Source organism: Haliotis cracherodii, unplaced genomic scaffold, assembly GCF_022045235.1.
Source record: "Haliotis cracherodii isolate W230 unplaced genomic scaffold, xgHalCrac1.p SCAF_10, whole genome shotgun sequence".
Taxonomy (NCBI): Eukaryota; Metazoa; Mollusca; class Gastropoda; order Lepetellida; family Haliotidae; genus Haliotis; species Haliotis cracherodii.
This window is the reverse complement of record NW_027266265.1, coordinates 6,245,498-6,266,448: the sequence shown is the minus strand read 5'-3', so window position 1 is coordinate 6,266,448 and position 20,951 is coordinate 6,245,498. Positions and strand designations below refer to the sequence as shown.

At 42.2% G+C, this 20,951-nt stretch overlaps 2 protein-coding genes across 2 annotated transcripts; one reads left to right on the top strand and one right to left on the bottom strand.

The window, feature by feature from the left end:
* Positions 1–80: 80 nt before the first annotated feature.
* LOC139453997 (uncharacterized) lies at positions 81–20,365 on the bottom strand. Its single transcript, XM_071235470.1, has 4 exons — positions 20,074–20,365; positions 16,661–18,238; positions 3,653–3,949; positions 81–2,083 (listed from the first exon to the last, which is right to left on the bottom strand). Exons 1-4 carry the CDS (start codon positions 20,363–20,365, stop codon positions 456–458), a joined length of 3,795 nt encoding a protein of 1,264 aa, XP_071091571.1. The 3' UTR covers positions 81–455.
* Positions 8,542–10,694, top strand: LOC139444168 (uncharacterized). Its single transcript, XM_071225066.1, has 4 exons — positions 8,542–8,581; positions 9,033–9,209; positions 9,798–9,932; positions 10,434–10,694. Exons 1-4 carry the CDS (start codon positions 8,542–8,544, stop codon positions 10,595–10,597), a joined length of 516 nt encoding a protein of 171 aa, XP_071081167.1. The 3' UTR covers positions 10,598–10,694.
* Positions 20,366–20,951: the final 586 nt, after the last annotated feature.

Below are 20,951 nucleotides of genomic sequence, written 5' to 3'. Positions count from 1 at the left end.
TCCAGTTATAACACAGAAGGAATAGCTCCGTTACACTGGCATAGTGGTTGCACAGATGAAAAACGCATCATGCAGGGGATCTTGTATTCGATGTAAGGATCTTTTATTAAATCAACTTATATTCGAAGTCGGTAATATAAAAAATAGGAAACATGTTCAGATGTGATATGGACAATTAAAGCAGTATGTGAACAACCGTGTCTTGCTTTTGAGATTACATATAAAATGTGTACACTTACAGACCTTGTCCGATTAAATCTTCATTCATCACATTATCATTCATCAAATAGCAAAGCTCAGATGAGTGATTCAACACTTATGTATAATGTGATTTTACTAAAACACAGTGAAATGTGCTTAAAGGTAAATACACAATGACACATATCAAAACACATAAATCCTCAACTCACACGTGACTATAGTTGATTGAAAGGAGGATTGTGTAACATGTTCATTCACGTCATTGTAAATACCTTCACTGCATCCCATGTACACACGTACACACGACCACGCCCACCAACACACACTGCTTGTGGATTCTGGACTCCATCCTTTGATGTCAGTATTTTTCTAACAAACTGTCCTGACAGATGGAGGACTCCTTGTTCTGTGTCTGTCACTAGGATGTCGCCTGTGCTGGTACTTGTGATACCACGTGGATACTTTATTGCTGTGCCCCCTGAAGGTCTGTAGGGGAACGTCAAATCTCCCTCGGGAGTCAGACACACGACACACTTGGATCCACTGTCAGACACCAGGATGTTTCCTGTCCTCGTGGTACAGAGGTAGGAGGGATGCTTCAAGATGCATCTACCAGGTTGGCCTGGACGAAATGACTTCAGCACGTGTCCCGCCATATCCAGGATATCAACACAGGGAGGGGACATGGAACTTGCTGCAAGAGTTGATGGTGTCAGAGACGTTATACCAAGGTACTGTTTACTGGTTCTGATGGCTGACAGCAGCACTAGGTCAGGGTTGACTTGTACTGTTACAATCTGATTGTGACCCAGCACAGTGACAGCCACCTGGTTGTCCTTCAACTTTGTTATACCATACGGACAACCACCCACAGTGAGCTTGCTGTACTGCTTGTTCCAGGTGTAGGACTTCACACTTTGGTTGTTATAGTCTATGACAACCACTGTGTCTGTACCATTCACCAGTAACACCGTCAAGTCATTAATGCCTGCTCCACTCGTATCTCCTGCTACTCTGAAGTTAATGGTTTCCTGTAACACAGGAGTAGCCTTCATGTCCAGCACATCGTCACACAGGACGTCTATCTCACCCAGCTGTAGATCGTCCAGTGCTCTACTCAGCTTGTCCGTGTCCTGTCTGAACATGATCCCGGCTATTCTCCCCTTCTCTTTCACGTCTGCGACTCCGACAGCCTCCACATCACCGGCCTCACATCCCTGATACATCTCATACACACCCATGTCACACTCAGATTGTAGAGTCTGGTCTATCAGCTCAGCCTGTTGTTGATACATCTGTACTGACAACTCAACGGACTTTATGTCTGCCTTCAGTTCTCCAATGTGTTTGTCAGACATTTCTTTCAGTTCAGCCAAAAGTTTCTGTTCCTTGACTTTGATCACCTCTAGTGCTTTTAAACTTGCAGACTTGATATTCGATTCTATTTGTAAGTAATGCGTTAATGCTTCATCGACTTTGGAGGTTTGTGTTCTAACATGTGTTTTCATCTCGTCATGTTTCTTCAACAAATCCTCTTTATTCCTTCTCAGCTCGGTTTTCATAGCAGGAATCTCAGACTCAATTTCAACAACCAGGTCACATTTCCTGTGATGGATAGTGCAGCATATTTGACAAACAGCTGTTTTACAATCTTTACAAATATATTTGATATTTTCATCCTTGTGAACTTTACACATGACCTTTCTCTTGACCTTCACCTTTGTCTCTCCAGACAGGTCAACTACGTCATGGTGATTGGTAGATGGGATTCGTTTGTGCATCCGTAAACATCGTTCACAGAGTGCGTCATCACAGACAGAGCACCAAGATGTAGCTGGAGTTCTCTCCCCTTCCTCCTTGCAATAACTGCAGTAGGTCGTATCTGAAATAACAAGATAACTTTGATCCAGAGTATCAACACGGGGCAATGAAATGTTGTGGCATAACTACCTACTGATGCAGTGTACCTACACTGTCATAAAGCGCACATGTGTCTCCCAGATGTGGTCCTCCAGAATCAGGAATATGAATGCGATCACATTTCAGTCTTAATATTTATGTAACATAAAAGTAGATTACAAACATAGAATGTAAACAAAACTAGCATTGGGGATATTAATTTGACACAATCATAGTGGTATACATGGAACTGTTGACATTGATATATCTACACCGGAATATTATTTCTCTTTTCAAAGTAACAGCTAACATTTTTTTATTTCATAATGAAGGCGATCAGTGGAGACATGCAGATATTGTGAAAATTGTTGTGAGTGTGTTGTTTTTTTTAACAATGAACCAAGCTTCTCTGTGAGAGTTACCTCCCTAATGCTGATATGTTTACTCCTGTAGCTTGTAATGTAAATTATACACTCTGTACAAAAGTGCTAATACCTCGCTACACTGAAACTGTGTCAACGTTTCCCGCTGTAGGCCTGTCCTCGATCCTCTCGACAGCCAGACCCGCTTCACAGAAATAGGTCAACGTGTCGCGGTAGCGAAATGCTGTATTGGGGAAATAGTTCGAATTGAGCCAGACTCGTACCTTGCCCTTCGACTCCTAGGGGCTGTAGGCGAAGAGCACAAGCGCTCTGGATTAGATAAACCAGTCTAGGACAGAGCGTGATCTCCTCTTATGATAACATATAGATGTTTAGTGTAATAATTTAATAGTGTAATAATTTCCAGCAATATCACGGTGGGGGACACCAGAAATGGGCTTCACACATTGAACCCATGTCGGGAATCGAACCCGGGTCTAACCACTAGGCTACCCGACCGCCCCTTATACATTTGTGAGACAAGAAAGTTTTTTTTAGATGTTGGTTTACATCTTTCCAACTACTACTCATCCTATGTAACTTTCTCAAACCAAAACCAAAAGAACCACGGCGCCGTGCAATTATGTTCCATATGGAACCTTTTGTGGCTCATCATGAACTTATGTGGATGAAAAAATAAGCATCCCAAGCATTTCAATAAGTGCTGAGGTGAAATATTATGTAAATAACACTGGATTTGTTGCACTGGTTTATTTCACCACATAGATCGTAGAAAAGACAACGTTTGTGTCTGAGAGAGACCTTAGATCATATCGACGTTACTCATTAAGTACATGCTCAAAATAGGATTTCATTTTGTATGATTTCATGATATACACAAACCCTACAAACAACTTGATAGATGACTTTACATACAGCGCAGAATCCTTAAACATAACTAATTTATGTATTCAAATCAATTGTGGTGGTACCTTCCGGGGCGGAGTGGTAGTCTAGTGGTTAAGGCGTTCGCTCGTCACGACGATTCCCAACATGGGGTCAATGAGAAGCGCATTTCTGGTGTCCCCCGCCGTAATATTGAGGGTATATTGCTGAAAGGGCTGTATACCATACTTACTCATTCAGTCCTAGGAACCACACTAATATTCGTACAAATCACAAACTCCCACCTTTTGATCGGGGACCAAACGAGTCCAAGAGTCCCTGGATGACAAAGATAGGCTTGACGTCATCTGCCCACTCCTCCACTGGTCTCTCAGGGGCAGACACTTTCGTCATCCTGCTGCAGAATGGACACAAGAGAGACTTGGCACTGATGGCTTCTGGTCTGGTTTTGGTGTAGTTGACAACACATTTCCGACAGAAGGTGTGATTGCATACAAGTGTACAGGGCTTGTCAAACACCTCTGTACATATGGTGCATGTCAGGAAGTGCTCTGTTAACTTCTGGGAGGTCGCCATATTACCTACAAAAAGACAAAACCAGCCCTTGTATTTTCGGTGTACACTAAATACATATTTTAGCCACAACCCGAGCTTACTGTCGTTTAACATAGAACACTAAGACTGGCTGTAGTTGTGGCACTTATTCATTGTCCCGTTCAAAACTGAGGAACGGTATTTTCTATCCTCCCATTCACCGCCTGGATCATCCATATCTTGAAACAATGAAAAAACAACATTAAAATACAACATTATCTCAGATGTATGCAGATGTTATGAATTATGAACTAACATTCTGCAATACACTGTATTTGTGTGATTGCATGCGAAGGTGTGCGTGCATGCGAATGTGTGCGTGCGTGCGTGCGTGCGTGCGTGCGTTCGTGCGTGCGTGCGTGCGTGCGTGTGTGCGTGCTTGTGTGTGTGTGTGTGTGAGTGTGTATTTTCCAACTCGCGGCGGTACTAAAGGAGACATACACAGGTATTTTATAGCTATCCATTCTCCTGTCTGTATATAGCCAGGATCTGTGGCCTGTCAGTAAGGTGATAGTGAATGGTGCTTTTCAACTCGAGGCCACCTGCTGGCTTCACAACATGAAGTGTGTGCAGTGTATTGATCATGTGACACAGTAGTGGGGTGACACCCACTCATTACCATATCGAAAGTAGAATACGTTAAGGTCGGACTCTATCAGATGTAGAATAACATGGTTATGTAGAAGTATTTTCCCATATTGTTTACTGTTGCATTTGTCAGGGACCATGTCAGTAACAACTGTAACAGACACACGTGATATACACATTCACATACATCAGGATCAGTCTCAGTATTGAAGTCAAGTTGTCGATCGAAGGCAATAGTGAAAGTAGATCTCTGAAATATTCCGGTTAGCTTACATGTTACATTTAATTAGGTGCCCGGTCATGAGAATCTGCCTGGAGTGGATGTTTAGTTAGATGAACCCTTGTGGTGTTACCAGTGCACAGTAGGACAGGTGTGTAGCGTTATAACTGAAGTAGACACAGGCCTTGTGACAACACGCACTTACCTGGTGTTGAGGGAAATGGAGAAGCAGGAAGTGATTCATTCGTGGCCAGCTCGTGTCATTCCGGGACAAGCTTCTCGCAGTTTACGGATGAATGTGTGTAACAAGGAATTTTGGATTCGACCACAAGTGGGATTGTGTTTACGTGGAGTTATATGGAGAAAATATGGCACAATGTAGCAGCGCAGTGGATCAGAGCGACCTATTAACCCAAAGAGGAGGCGGGTGTCTCAGTTGTTTTAGGCGCCGCGATTCGCTGTGCAGAGTTGCGTCCGTTGAGCATGCAGGAAACCTACGATTGTTGGTTCGAATCCCGGTTCATCCTGATTATGTTTCCAGGTTTGTCAGTACCATACCGTTCTCGTTGGTTTAACGTCTGAGACCTCAATCACTTCGGGCTTTCCTCCCACATTAAACTGACACGCCGTAATATAACTTGAATACTGTTACAAGCGGCGTTAAATCCAACTCACTCACTCACTATAGCTATTAATTCAAAGTGAAATCAATGTTGTATAATGACAGCAGCAGTTCATACAATTCTATTTAAAGGTAAAATATTTGATTTGTTATTTATTTTTATCTGGCATTTTAAATTGATGCAGCTTTGTAAAATACAGTAGTACCAGTGAGAATCGTGCACTACATGATGGATAGGACAACATTAACAGTTATGTTTTTCCATCAGAGACAAATGTCATGTACACGGACTGAGCTACAGTTACAAAGAGATAAGCAGTTTTCTGTTATATAAAACCAGGAAGTGATATTTTACATTATTGCAAGAACTGTTGTTTGACGCAAAATTATTTCGCTCATTAAATATCTTTCCGCTTGCACCTTCAATAAGTGGAATGATAGCCTTCCAAGCGTTGGCTCCCATTCAGTAGCACTCCATCTCTCATATCAACATTCCTCACCAATGTATGATTCTGACATCTTGTTAGGTGTCGATATCCAATTGAAACAATATGTTAATCAAGAAATTTGTTCATAATAGAATTTAGTGTGAAACCAACAAATGGTATACAATCAACTATTGTATTACACAATTAACTAGTTTTACAAATCAATACTCATTTCTGTACAGCAATTACAATGGCAACTTACAATAGAGTGGTAGTACAATGGTCAGTGGCAGTATCAAATGCAAAATTATGATGGCAGTGGTGATATCAAAATGTTCAGTGATAATAATATTCACCTATCCGCAACAGTCATCAAGCTTCCAGGATAGGCCTGGGCTGGGAATCCGGGCTGATATATGATCTTTACACGAAAGCTGGTCTTGCTGTAATGACAGATGAAATGTGAGATGAGACAATGACGCGCCAGCCGCACTTAGATAATGTAACCAGCTTCAAGCACAGTGTTAGAAAAGTCCAGTGTCCCATGAACATCACAGAATACTCCACATGTTACTTTAACTCTTGACATCCATGCATGATATTACGGATGTTTACAGATATTTCGAGCATATAAATATAATAACTTCCTGACCACCGATTACATTAAACATGCGGTTTACTAATGCATTAGTGTGGGTTGGTAATGCAGTAGTGTTGGTTGCTAATGCACTAGTGTTGGTTGGTAATTCATTAGTGTGGGTTGCTAATGCATTAGTGTGGGTTGCTAATACATGCGTGTTGGTTGCTAATGCATGAGTGTTGGTTGCTAATACTTTAGTGTTGGTTGGTTATGCATTAGTGTTGGCTGCTAATGCATTAGGTTTGGTGGGTAATGCATTAGTGTGGGTTTGCTAATGCATTAGTGTTGGCTGCAAATGCATTAGTGTTGGTTGCTAATGCATGAGTGTTGGTTGGTAAAGCATTAGTGTTGGTTGATACTGCATGAGTGTCCTCTTGCACCATCTCTGTGCAACCTCAAAACGGTGTTTTAAAATATGGAACAATAAGCACATTGCAAGGAATCCGTGATGTACGGTATCATTATATGGAGCAATCTTGATTAACGGGAAATAGTTAGATTTACTGTTGTTTACTGTTGTTATGCACAAATATGTTTGACAAATTTGTTTTTAAAAATAACTTTGTGACACAATTGTGTATATATCACCTTGTTCTCGTCGATATATGGCTGAAATAATGCCGATGCGACGTTAAACTTAAACACACGCACGTACGCACGCACGCACGCATGCTCGCACGCACACACGCACACACGCACAAACACACACACACATAGATAGACACATACATATTTAAGATGGTAGATGACTAAACATATGTATACTGTGATTTTCCAAAACTCCTGAAACAGAAGATACTCCTGGCCTACAGAAGATGAATTTCGTGTGTTGATGATTTGCCCAGATTACAGTACCATAAGAATGAAATATTGACCCCAGTATTTTGTAATCAGGCCTTCGTTTGAAGGGTTTCTGATACTAATACAGACTGGTGACGATAGTCTATTATCTAAGCGATCTCTATTATTGTATCATATATTTCACAAGAGCACAGTCCGTTTGTGAACAAATGTCTTTTGTTACTTGTACAGCTTATATTAAGGTGCGCTCATTGTAACATTTATTGCGCCTTTATGTAAACATGATGTACTATTGGTCTTCTGGCCATATAAACGAATAAACTGTCTGTCTGTATACTGTAATGTAAACACAACATAACTTTACGGTAGTGAGCAATTAGATCACGTAATTGTGCGTTGACTACAATCACGTGACCCCAGTTTGTTGTGGTTATACACACACACACACACACACACACACACACACACACACACACACACACACACACGTGTGACGTCATTTTCACCACCTGTCGCGATCCACATTGCAGTCGTGAGCTATTTTTAGAACTCCACGTGGCCAGAAATTGACAGGGCAAAGTTGCGTGTTGTATATTTCGCCGCCTGGTTTCCTGAATCTGAAGTATATAAGGTTGTCAGTGGTGTGTGTGGTCATATCAACGTGAGGCAGTCAGACAGAGAACGTTTGGGATAATAGCTGGTGATAATTCAGAGTGGGAACTGACAATTGTGATAATCGAAACTAACCACCACCGATCCCGTTAGCCGACTTTTAAGACAAGCATGGCTTGCTGAAGATCAATTGTAACTCGGATCCTCACGATGGAGGGGGTTATAATATGTTTAATTATTCTTTATTTCTGATTCAAAATGTAGTGCTTTAACACTTTTGTATTAATGGAAGGGTGGGGTATTCAACTTTAAATACCTTTTCGTTGTGGAGTTATTAAGCTTGCACTGATCCACTTGTCAACAGGGCTTAACATTTCATCTGTTTAATCAGAACTTCGAACTGTAGTGCGGGCGGTCGGGTAGCCTAGAGGTTAAAGCGTTCGCTCGTCGAAGACCCGTCTTCGATTCCAGACATGGATACAATGTATGAAGCCCATTCCTGGTGTCCCCCGCCGTGATATCGCTGGGATATTGCTAAGAGCGGCGTAAAACCATACTCACTCACTCGAACTCTCGTAAATATACCATGCTATAGGTAGGGACGTGGTATAATGTGTTTTAGACCCACAGAAGATGTGCAATGTACAACGACACTTTGTTAACTTGATATGTCGCTGAAAAGAATCCTCATCGGAATTCGAACCAAGCGTATATATTTGTCATGTTATGATGGTATGATATTGTTGTGCTAGGTCAGTAATAATATGGACCGCCTCCGTAGTCTAGTGGTGGAGCGTCCGCCCGGAGAGCGGAGGGTCCGGGGTTCGATCCCATGCCGCGTCATACCAAAAGACGTTAAAAGATGGTACTTATTGTTACCCTGTCTGGCGCTCGGCATTAAGGGGCTAAAACAAGGACTGGTCGGTTCGGAGTAAGTATACTGTGTCTGAGTGGGATATACATGTTAAAATGCGGCATGTTATCTCAGTGTCGCTATATAAGTGTAATAATCTTGGACGCGACTAAACCCCATGTCACCCATAATATTAGTGACCAGTGTGCAGTTAAAATATAATGTAGCGCAGTGAGCATGATCAGTGGGTGGATTCGTCGCATTACAGATGTTATCCGTCTCGGTAATATGGTGGTGTTGTTCCAGGTAAAACGACCATCCTGTACAAGCTGAAGCTGAACGAGAGCGTGTGCACCATCCCCACCATTGGCTTCAATGTGGAGACGGTCAGTCCGGTGAAGGGCGTGACGTTCACGGTGTGGGACGTTGGGGGCCAGGAGAAGATCAGACAGCTGTGGACACACTACTACCTGAACACACAAGGTAGGTGTAATATAAGAACTTCACACAGGGAGCCACACACTTCAGATGGCATGATCCACGGATCGCAGTGCACCTTGTCTGTCTTGTTTTGTTGTTGTTGTTTCACTCAGCAATATTCCCGCTATATGACAATGCGCATCGACCCGCGCAATTGAGATACGATGACATGCATCAAGTCAGCAAGCCTGACCACCCGATCCCGTTAGTCGCCTCTTACGACAAGTATAGTCGCCTTTTACGGCAAGTATAGTCGCCTTTTACGGCAAGCATTGGTTGCTGAACACCTATTCTATCCCGGATCAGTCGTTATTGCCGATCAAAATGGTGAGTCGAAAAAAGGCCGCGAACACTAATGGACTACTGTTTCTGATTGGCTGATAATAGAATGGACGGGGTTTGTGCATAATTGCGCTGGACGATGTCACTGGTTTCATATTGTTATCCACAGTGTGTTTGTGTTAATGATTAAGCAAGAAGTCTGTGAAGATATTATTGTTGACTATGCGTATTCACACATTGTGTTAACCGACTTTTACGTTTATATTTCCTTTAAGGCAAAACATGAAGTCAATTCTTATATAACCACAGGTCTGATCTACGTGGTGGACAGCGCAGACGGTCTGCGCATAAAGGAAGCCAGATCGGAGCTGCACGGAATCTGCAGTACGCCGGAGATGGTGGGGGTACCGGTGGTGGTGATCGCCAACAAGCAGGACTTGCCAGGTGGGTGCGTCAGAATGGTCCATGTGAATTACTGCTGACAAGCATCAGACCAACAGCCTTGTTTCCTGCGTATGCGGCGCTGGCGCTACAGTGCAGCGCCACCGCAGCATACCCAGGGAACCAGACTGTCAAGACCTACGGTAGGCAAACCAGAGGTTGATACCATAAGCAGGTTAAGCCAAATTCCTGTCATGTTACGAAGTGGGGCTATCAGAAATCGGCTTCATGAATTGTACGGTGGGGATGTGGTGTCAAACCAGTGTCTTCAGCGACACGAGCTAACGCTTTGACTACTGGGCCACCCCAACGCCACTGGCATATAATAGCATACAATGACTTATATATCAGGTGTGTTTTATACAGCCAAGGAACACAACTCGACACTACAGATACAGAAATTATGTCTCTATTTATTTACCATTCGCATGGTTGAAAAGAAACCTATTTTCCGATCCTGTTATATCTTCCTTTTGCTATATATCCTTGTGTGTCTGTACGTAGGTGCCCTAAAACCTTCGGAGGTCGTCGTGGAACTTGACATGAGGAACCTCAGTGACCGGAAATGGTACATACACGGTGCATGCGCACCAAATGGAGAAGGGTTATTGGAATCAGTGCAGGAAATGTCGCGACTCGTGAAAGACTTTCAGAAAGCTCGTCGATGATGACAGTGGACGTTCCACAACACCAAGCATAATAAAGAATCAAAACAGCACAATGAACAAGTATGTGGTACACAGGGCCCTGCTCCCCGTCTGAAGTTCAGCGAGACACCATTTAAGTCGAGATCATGCACAGAGGATAGAGGCCAGTGCGAGTCAGTGCGTCTGCCATCCCGTAGGTAACTTCATTTGGGAGACATACTTGAACTCGTTCTTCAAGGACCTCATGGCGCTGGCAATTCAAGGTTCTCACAACGCTGGCAATGTGAAGTTCAAATTCTCTTGGATATTGAAATCACCGAAATGATCATGTGAGTGAGTGTTGTGTTACGCCGCATGAGCGGTTATATAGCAATTGGCGGTGAACTGTGTCTGAAATAAGACTGTGATAGCTCAGGTACGTTAAGTTTGAAAATCTTCAGAAATCAACGAATGACTTTATTTACAGTGTCATAGATTCATTTTTATTTTGTTGTGTAGTTGTAAATATGTTGTAAATATTGTTTGTTTTTGTTGTTTATAATAAAAACGTTTTTCAAACACTGGGGAGTTCACCCTTGATTGTTCTGACATAATGATTGGGCTATGCATAGAATCGTTAGTCCAGCCAAACTGTAGTCAGTTAACGTCTTACATGCATATAGCTAACAGGGTCAGTGTGTGAGGTATGGACCACAGAAACCATTGACAAAACAAACCATGCCACACAACCTGACCTAATCATCTTACACACTGTAACCACTCTTAGGAGGTAGATACAGGCACTGGGGACAGTTAGTTAGTGTGTTGAGTTTAATGCCACTTTGAACAATATTCCAGTTATGTCACAGCGTGTCAGCTTGTGGGAGGATCATTGGTCAACAAAGGAACGCAACTGTGCATAACGACTAGCCTCGGACCACCCGTATCCTCGTATTTAATTGAGCCACGTTCCAGAAAGCGATCGTATTGCTGCGACTTTCACAAGTTTATGTTAAAGTATGGGAGTAACGATAATCTTAGTGCTGCGACTGTCGCAAGTTTATGTTAAAGTATGGGAGTAACGATAATCTTAGTGCTACGACTGTCGTAAGTCAAAGTTAAAGTATGGGAGTTTCGATCATCTTAGTGCTGCGACTGTCGCAAGTTTATGTTAAAGTATGGGAGTTACGAGTTGCGTTAAGACTGCTTTGGGGAACGGACCCGTGTCTTGGATAATATTATAGGCGTGTATTAAGTCTAGGTTTCAAGGTTTGATTATTCTAGGTTTGGTTAAATGCCACTTTTAACAGTATTCCAGTTGTATCAGGGCATGTCGGCTTAACGTGTGGGGATGTTTGGAGTGATGCAGGTCTTAAACGTTTAGCCATTTGCTGAAACCAACAAGGAGGGTTACGAGCCATTCACCTGACATTGGAGTCTATCCTGACAGCATGAAGTCACATGGCCATATAATTAACAATGTCAACTATTAAACATATTTATTCGTAAAAAGATTACAAGTTGTAACATATTTAATAACGAGCATATAAGTCATCTTGTAAAAAATGTAACAAACGGGAGTAAGAGAGGTAAATGGATATAAAACAACAAAGAACTAACCCAAAGGTGACAACAGTGAAACCTGATACTGCTCAGGAGGGAGCACCTTGGAACATTGACAGATCGAATCGATCGTGTTTGGCGTCTGCATCAATCACAGTGTGCGGAGTTTATTTGCGGTTGCGCTATAAATAGCAAAGCACATGGTCATGTGTACATGTGACACATTCAATGCATTTGTGGTCAAAGTGTATGGTGTTGGATATTTTGGATATTTTGACGGCAGAACAGCAGCAGAACATCAGTTTCGGTTAAAGTAACAGTAACGGTACTTAAATACGAAATTGACGACGCGATTCTTTCAGTTCAATCCGAAAATTAAAGATATTTGTTTAGTTTTGGTCATTTGCATTCAACAGTTAGATTTGTGACACACAAAAATCAGTTTATATTCATAAAACTTTAATGATTACACATATTTCTTCAACTAGTGTTCAGGAAGGGGTCAAATTTGAAGCACCAGGAGTTACGCTTGACTACAATAGATGAATATGTCACGTGTATCAACATAACAATGCAGATAAGCAACTGGTAAATAAGTAACGAAATATACTTGATGTTTTGACTTACAGAAGGCGTATCCAGATAATATTGTACTTACGATAAACGAAAACTCCAATACACATATTCCAAGACAACTTTAATTATGAATTTCCTTTTCATTCACACAATTTTCACACACAAAACTGAGTTTGATCAATAGATCCATGTATTTTTTGTTCGGGGTATTTGGATATATACTTCGCGCACAAGTTTTAAAGTACAATCTGGGATCCCTTTCCCGTTTTGTCCACACCAATCCTTCATCTGTTACAACGTTTAATATCCGTTTCTTCAAGTCCAAGTATCTACGATCTCTCCAAACACTTCGTTTATTGAGCTCAGTCCAGAAGCAATGTGTTTAAATCGACGAGTTTCTGCAACATGATGGCCGCACCATTCCTTGACTGTGATTGCCTGTGCCGTGTCCAGATGGTTGACAAAAGAAGTGTGAACATACATATTCGGCTTCATCTGGTTCCACAATGAAATCTAGCTGCACTGATTCACTTATCCCAAGAATCGACACTGAATTCTAAAGTTTCTGTTGCACTTGCAAGGGCGGGAAGAGAGGCGCCATCTTGTCGATTCGAGTGGTGAATCGGAATTATGTTATCTTGAATTGGAACTTTCTCCACGATAAAGTCACCAATGTCATAATCGAAATGACCAACCCTGATTATGTCGAGCAACTCTTCGTCAAATTAGGCTTCACATGAAAAATTTTTGTTGCTCATATTGAAGACAAGCGAAATTGCAAAGTTCAACTCGATGCGCTCATGGGGCGTGGTTGCTAGGAGATCGCGTGGCCAGAAAGGGGAAAACAAACAAATTAAGAAAATAATAAACGAAATACGCAGTGCAATCCAAAAGTACCATGTACGGGATATTGTTTAATAATAATAGTCACGAAAACAAATCTTTTCTAAAAATGCAAATTAATTTATTAATTTATCCCAAGGTCGTAACCCTGATCACGTGGTGGGTATTTGGAAGGAATCTTTGCGATGATGACGAGAATGTGTATTACATTGTTGAATTCAGGAAGATTGTTGATGTTCGTCATGGATGGAGAGAAAAATGTTCCTGAGAGAAACATTGCTGCTTTGAGTGAGTGAGTGAGTGAGTTGGGTTTAACGCCGTTTTTAACAGTATTCCAGTTATATCACGGCGTGTCAGCTTAATGTGGGAGGAAAGCCCGAAGTGATGCAGGTCTCAGACGTTTACCACTTCGGTGAAACCCACGAGCACGGGTACGGTGCTGACAAACCTAGAAACATAATCGGGGCGAACAGGGATTCGAACCCACATTGATAGGTTTCTGGCGTGCCCAAGGGACGCAACTCTGCACAGCGAATCGCGGCGCCTTAGACGACTGGGCCACCCGTGCCCCGATCTAATAAAAGAAATACTACTAGATCTACCATTGCACCGTCATAAAAGAACCAGGTCAACTTTATCTTTTGTACCGTTGTTTATTAAAAATTCGTTTCCGAAGCAAAGCGAATCGATCTAAATCGTAAATTAATTCATAGACTAGATTCTACTACCAAGTGTTAAACCTTTTTTTAAAAGTCGTAAAATAACTTGCACAATTATTGAAAGACATTTTTTTATAAGTAATATATTTTATTTCGTCCGCCCGCTCTCTTGTTAGTTGAGGCTTGAGGGGAGAAACACATACAAAAAATATGGACGGCCTTATGCAATCAACAGAGATCTGGGTCACTGGGACCCGCCAAGTTTCACGGATCGAGTTACTTCGGCATGAGGAGCTTCATCGGACAAGAAAGACTTTGCCAAAATACATTGCTACTGGGCAATAAAAAAACGACAAGAAACTACTTTGATCACTTGAAAATATTTTCATCATTACCAGGGTTTTTTACACGATCGTTGTCATCCAGATTCCAGATGAGGTAAGACGAACACAACGAAGAAAAACATTGCCGTATATATTGTGAGAAATGCTATGAACTGCAGATATACCGTACCACACAGGATAACGATTGGTGCTCCAACACATATTATGTTTCTTGTTCATTTACACTGTTCATATGCATCACGACAAACGTATTTCGTTCTCGTCCAGAGATCTAGAACTATTATTTGTGTGTTGGACTGTGTTGGATAATTCGTGGAAATTCCATGGTATCATTTTATGAAGATGTGAAGACGACATGGCAGGTGGGTTTTGAAACCTTTGTTGAAAAGTCTTAGAATCGTTTGGTAGATATTTATATTGCCATTAAAACTTACGTCCTTGTTGTCAAACGGCCCACGTGAGTGGGTGTTTACATGACGTCACCAGTTTACGCATAAACCAATGAAATGTATGTGTTATCATGACGTCATATTGACCTGTCAGATCACTTGCATAAGCTCCGCCCACTAGAGTGCGGTAGTTACTACCGCAGATGGGGCTTTAACTGGGCAACATGTGAGTTACACCCTAGCTGCTGGCAAGGGGTTACCTGGGAACATGTGAGTTACACTCTAGCTGCTGGCAAGAGGTTACCTGGGCAACATGTGAGTTACACCCCAGCTGCTGGCAAGGGGTTAACCGGGCAACATGTGAGTTACACCCAAGCTGCTGGCAAGGGGTTAACCGGGCAACATGTGAGTTACACTCTAGCTGCTGGCAAGGGGTTAACTGGGCAACATGTGAGTTACACCCAAGCTGCTAACAAGGAGTTTACTGTGCAACATGTGACAAATACCCTAGCTGCTGGCAAGGGGATAACTGGGCAACCTGTGAGTTACACCCTAGCTGCTGATAAGGGGTTAACTGGGCAGCATTTGAGTTATACCCTAGCTACTGGCAAGGGGTTAACTGTCATTTCGTGTTACCACAGACATTAATTCAAGTTGGCTCCATGTTACTGAAGAAGTCAAGAGTTATTTCCCTTATGCCATACACAAGAGACATTGGAAGGCACTTTTTCTATTCCTGAAGACGCTAGGTACCTGTAAAGTCCTACATTATATAGGTATCCTCGCATTATTCAACACGACAAAGCCTATATAAGGTAAGAGTCAGCAGACTGCTGAGGGCAAGGTTATTGATCCGTGAGTTTTGAAAGTCAACATTCTAAATGTGCGTTTTGGATCAAATATATAGTTAATGAAATCACTTTTTCATTTAATAACTAACTTTCAAAACATGTTTTGGGGTTTATGGAGCTCTAAACATAACAACTGGTGTGCACACTATGTAATACAAAATACTTGTAGCAGATTCGCGCAAAGTGTTCACACCAGTATTACATTAGTAACTCCATAAATACATGTTCATATTGAAGTATATCCTTATGAATACATGTATATAGGTAAACAAAATAATAGCACATACTGCTATTTAATTATTTACACAAAAAGCTTCATCAGTGACATCGTTCAGAGTGATCATGCAACACAAACCCCGCCCACTGTATTATCAGCCAATCAGGAAACGTATGTCCTTCAGTGGGCGTGGCATGTTTGCTTGGTTAGAAAATCAAGTGATCCAAGTGCTGATAAATTTTATAATGTCTTCTCCTCACTATCGATAGTTAACCCGACATGTTAACCACTGATATTTCAACTTGCCATGAATGTATTGCTATGTATTGACGTGTGATTAATCAGTACGCCCCAGCTACCATACTCAACAGTTGATAGGGATACTCTTGGTGTGAGTGAGTGAGCTGGGTTTAAACCGCTTTCAACAGTATTCCAGTTATATCATGATATGTCAGCTTAATTAATGTGGAGGAAAGCCCGAAGTGATGCAGGGCTCAGACGTTTACCACGTTGACACAATGACACATATCAAAACACATAAATCCTCAACTCACGTGACGTTAGTTTGTTGAAAGTAGGATTGTGACATGTTCATTCACTTCAATGTAAATAACTTCATTTCATCTGACATACACACGTACATGCGGCCACGCCCACCACTACGCACTCCACGTGGATACTGGACACCATTCTGTAATGTCAGTATGTTTCTAACAAACTGTCCTGACTCAGTCAGATGGAGGACTCTGTGTGGATAGTAGTCTGTCACCAGGATGTCGCCTGTGCTGGTACTTGTGATACCAAGTGGACACTCCATTGCTGTGTCTCCTGTAGGGCTGTAGGTGAACACCACATCTCCCTCGGGAGTCAGACACACGACACACCTGGATCCACAGTCAGACACCAGGATGTTTCCTGTCCTCGTGGTACAGAGGAAGTAGGGATTCTTCAAGATGTATCTACTAGGTTGGCCTGGACAAACTGACTTCAGCACGTGTCCCGCCATATCCAGGATATCAACAAAGGGAGGGGAGCTGGAACCTGCTGCTAGTGTTGATGGTGTCAGAGACGTGATACCAAGGTACTGTTTCCTGGTTGTGATGGTTGACAGCAGTACCAGGTCAGGGTTGACTTGTGCTGTTACAATCTGTCTAGTACTGGGCACAGTGACAGCCACCTGGTTGTCCTTCAACTTTGTTATACCATGCGGAGGACCACCCAGACTGAGCCTGCTGTGACCGTGCTGCTTGTTCCTGGTGTAGAAGGACTTCACACTGTTGTTGTTCTTGTCTGTGACTACCACTGTGTCTGTACCATTCACCACTAACACCGTCACGTCAGTGGGAAATGCCCTAGATGTATCTCCTGCTACTCTGACGTTAATGGTGTCCTGTAACACAGGAGTAGCCTTCAGGTCCAGCACACCCTCATACAGGACGTCTATCTCACCCAGCTGTAGATCGTCCAGTGCTCTACTCAGCTTGTCCGTGTCCTGTCTGAACATGATCCTGGCTATTCTTCCCTTCTCCTTCATGTCTGTGACTCCGACAGCCTCCACATCACCGGCCTCCCACCCCTGGTACATCTCATACACACCCATGTCACACTCAGATTGTAGAGTCTGGTCTATCAGCTCAGCCTGTTGTTGGTACATCTGTACTGACATCTCACCTGACTTTATGTCTGCCTTCAGTTCTCCAATGTGTTTGTCAGACATTTCTTTCAGTTCAGCCAAAAGTTTCCGTTCCTTGACTTTGATCATCTCTATTGCTTTGAGACTTGCATACTTGATATTCGATTCTATTTGAAAGTAATGCGTTAATTCTTCATCGACTTTGGAGGTTTGTGTTCTAACATGTGTTTTCATCTCGTCGAGTTTCTTCAACAAATCCTCTTTATTCCTTCTCAACTCGGTTTTCAGTGCAGGAATCTCTGACTCAATTTCAACAACCAAGTCACATTTCCTGTGATGGATAGTGCAGCATGTTTGACAAACAGCTGTTTTACAATCTTTACAAATATATTTGATATTTTCGTCCTTGTGAACTTTACACATGACCTTTCTCTTGACCTTCACCTTTGTCTCTCCAGACAGGTCAACTACGTCATGGTGATTGGTAGATGGGATTCGTTTGTGCATCCGTAAACATCGTTCACAGAGTGCGTCATCACAGACAGAGCACCAAGATGTAGCTGGAGTTGTCTCCCCTTCATCCTTGCAATAACTGCAGTAGGTCGTATCTGAAATATCAAGATAACTTTGATCCAGAGTATCAACATGGACGAAAGAAACGAATAACTACCAACTGGTGCAGTACCTTTACTGTCATAAAGTGCACATGTGTAATCCAGAAGTTGAACAAATTGTTATTTGCATGTGGTTCTCCAGAATCATGACACATTTCAGTCGAAATATTTATGTAACACAAAAGTAGATTACAAACACAGTATGTGAACAAAACTAGTATTGGGAATATTAAGTTGACACAATCATAGTGGTGTACACGATACTGTTGACAATGATTTATCTACACTGGAAAATTATTTAATATCTTTTCAAAGTAATAGCTACATTGTTTTTATTTCATTATGAAGGCGATCAGTGGAGACATGCAGATATTGTTCAATTTGTTGTGAGTGTGTTTGGTTTTTTTAACTATGAACCATACTTTTCAGTGAGAGTTACCTCCCTTATGCTGATTTGTTTACTCCAGTTGCCTCTAATGTAGAAAAGTGCTAATACCTCGCTACACGGACACTGTGTAGGCCTGTCCTCGATCCTCTTGACAGCCAGACCCGCTTCACGGAAATGGGTCAACATATCACCATAGCGAAATGCTGTATTGGAGAAATAGATGGAGCAGAGCCAGACTGGTACCTTGCCCTTCGCCTCCTAGCGGCTGCAGGCGAAGAGCGCAAATGCTCTGGGGCAGGTAAACCAGTCTAGGACAGAGCGTGATCTCTTATGATTGTGTCCGAATAACATAAAGATGTTTAGTGTAATAATTTACAGTTAGGAATGTTTTAAAATGTTATTTATGTACTGCGTTTGTAAGCATATCATTATACATTTGTGAGTGAGTGGGTGGATGAGTATGTTTTTACGCCGCTTTTAGCAATATGCCAGCAATATCATGGCGGGGGACACCAGAAATGCTCACACATTGAACCCATGTCAGGAATCGAACCAGATTCTTCGGCGTGAGGAGCGAACGCTTTAACCACTAGGCTACCCGACTTCCCCTTATACCGTTGTGAGACAAAGAAAAAGTTTCTTTTAGAAGTTGTTTACATCTTTCCAACTATTACTCATCCCATGTAACTTTCTCAAACCAAAATCAAAAGAACCACGGCGCCGTGCAATTATGTTCCTTATAGAACTTTTTGTGGCTCATCATGAACTTATGTGGGTGAGAAAATACGCATCAGAAACATTTCAATAAGTGCTGACGTGAAATATTATGTAAATAACACTGGATGTGTTGCACTGGTTTATTTTACCACATAGATCGTAGAAAAGACATCGTTTGTGTCTGAGATAGACCTTAGATCACATCGATGTTACTCATTAAGCGAATGTTCACAATAGGATTTCATTTTGTATGCAGACCTTCCAAACAACACCATCAACGGGTTTAGAAAATTCACAGAAAACAGAAAACTCTCTTCTCAACTTCACATACGTTCCTATCCGCACGCCCAAACAGGCTTCAAACGTAAAGGACGTCGACCGCACGTCATGTCATCTGTATCAACGTGTTTGGAGGATCGTTGCCACTTGTTAAAACTGTACCTGTACACGATATGATTTCATTATATACACAAACCCTACAAACAACCTATAGACGACTTTCCATATAGCACAGAAACCTTAAACATAACGTATTTCTATATTCAAATCCAATGGAGGGGTACCTTCTGGGGTGGCGCTGTAGCGTAGTTGTTAAGGCGTTCAAGCCCATTTCTGGTGTCCCTCGCCGTAATATTGCTGGAATATTGCTTAAGGGCCGTATACCATAATTACTCACTCTGTCGTAGGAACCACGCTTATATACGTACAAACCACAAAGGCTCACCTTTAGATCCGGGACCAAACGAGTCCAAGAGTCCCTGGATGACAAAGATAGGCTTGACGTCATCCGCCCACTCCTCCAATGGTCTCTCAGGGGCAGACACTTTCGTCATCTTTCTGCAGAATGGACACAAGAGAGACTTGGCACTGATGGCTTCTGGTCTGGTTTTGGTGTAGTTGACGACACATTTCCGACAGAAGGTGTGATTACATACAAGTGTACAGGGCTTGTCAAACACCTCTGTACATATCGTGCATGTCAGGAAGTGTTCTGTTAGCTTCTGGGAGGTTGCCATCTTACCTACAAAAAGACAAAACCAACCCTTGTAATTTCTATCCTCCCATTCACCGCCTGGATCATCCAGATCTTGATTAACAATTAACAAATATCCCGTTTGCATAAAAAAACATTATCTCAGATGTATGCAGATGTTATGAATTATGAACTGCAATATTCTGTATTTGTGTGCATGCGTGCGTGCGTTGGTGTCTGAATGTGTGTGTGTGTGTGTGCGTGCGTGCGTGCGTGTGCGTTCGCTCGCTCGTGCATACATGCGTGCGTGCATGCGCGCGCGTGTGTGTGCCTAGGCTTGGAATCCGGGCTGATATATGATCTTCACACAAAAAAACTGGTCTTGATGTAATGACAGATGTGTGTGTATGTGTGCGTGTGTATTTCTCTACTCGCGGCGATCCTAAAGGAGACATAGCTACCCATTCGCCTGTCTGTATATACCCTGGATCTGTGGCCTGTCAGTGAGGAGATTGTGAATGGTGATTTTCAACTCGAGGTCACCCGCTGGCTCTACAACATTAAGTGTGTGCAATGTATCTATCACGTGACATAGTTATGGGGTGACACCCAATCATTACCATATCGAA

Bases quoted from the DNA above. Each gene is read 5' to 3' on its own strand.
- LOC139453997 (XM_071235470.1), bottom strand. From the start codon at position 20,365: ATGGCAACCTCCCAGAAGCTAACAGAACACTTCCTGACATGCACGATA. The intron at 18,239-20,073 runs GTGAGCCTTTGT...TTGATATTTCAG, and splicing joins GTTTGGTCCCGGATCTAAAG to ATACGACCTACTGCAGTTAT. The intron at 3,950-16,660 runs GTAGTGGTGGGC...GTCTTTTTGTAG, and splicing joins CCAGTATCCACGTGGAGTGC to GTAATATGGCGACCTCCCAG.
- LOC139444168 (XM_071225066.1), top strand. From the start codon at position 8,542: ATGTCGCTGAAAAGAATCCTCATCGGAATTCGAACCAAGC. The intron at 9,210-9,797 runs GTAGGTGTAATA...ATATAACCACAG, and splicing joins CTACTACCTGAACACACAAG to GTCTGATCTACGTGGTGGAC. The intron at 9,933-10,433 runs GTGGGTGCGTCA...GTCTGTACGTAG, and splicing joins CAACAAGCAGGACTTGCCAG to GTGCCCTAAAACCTTCGGAG.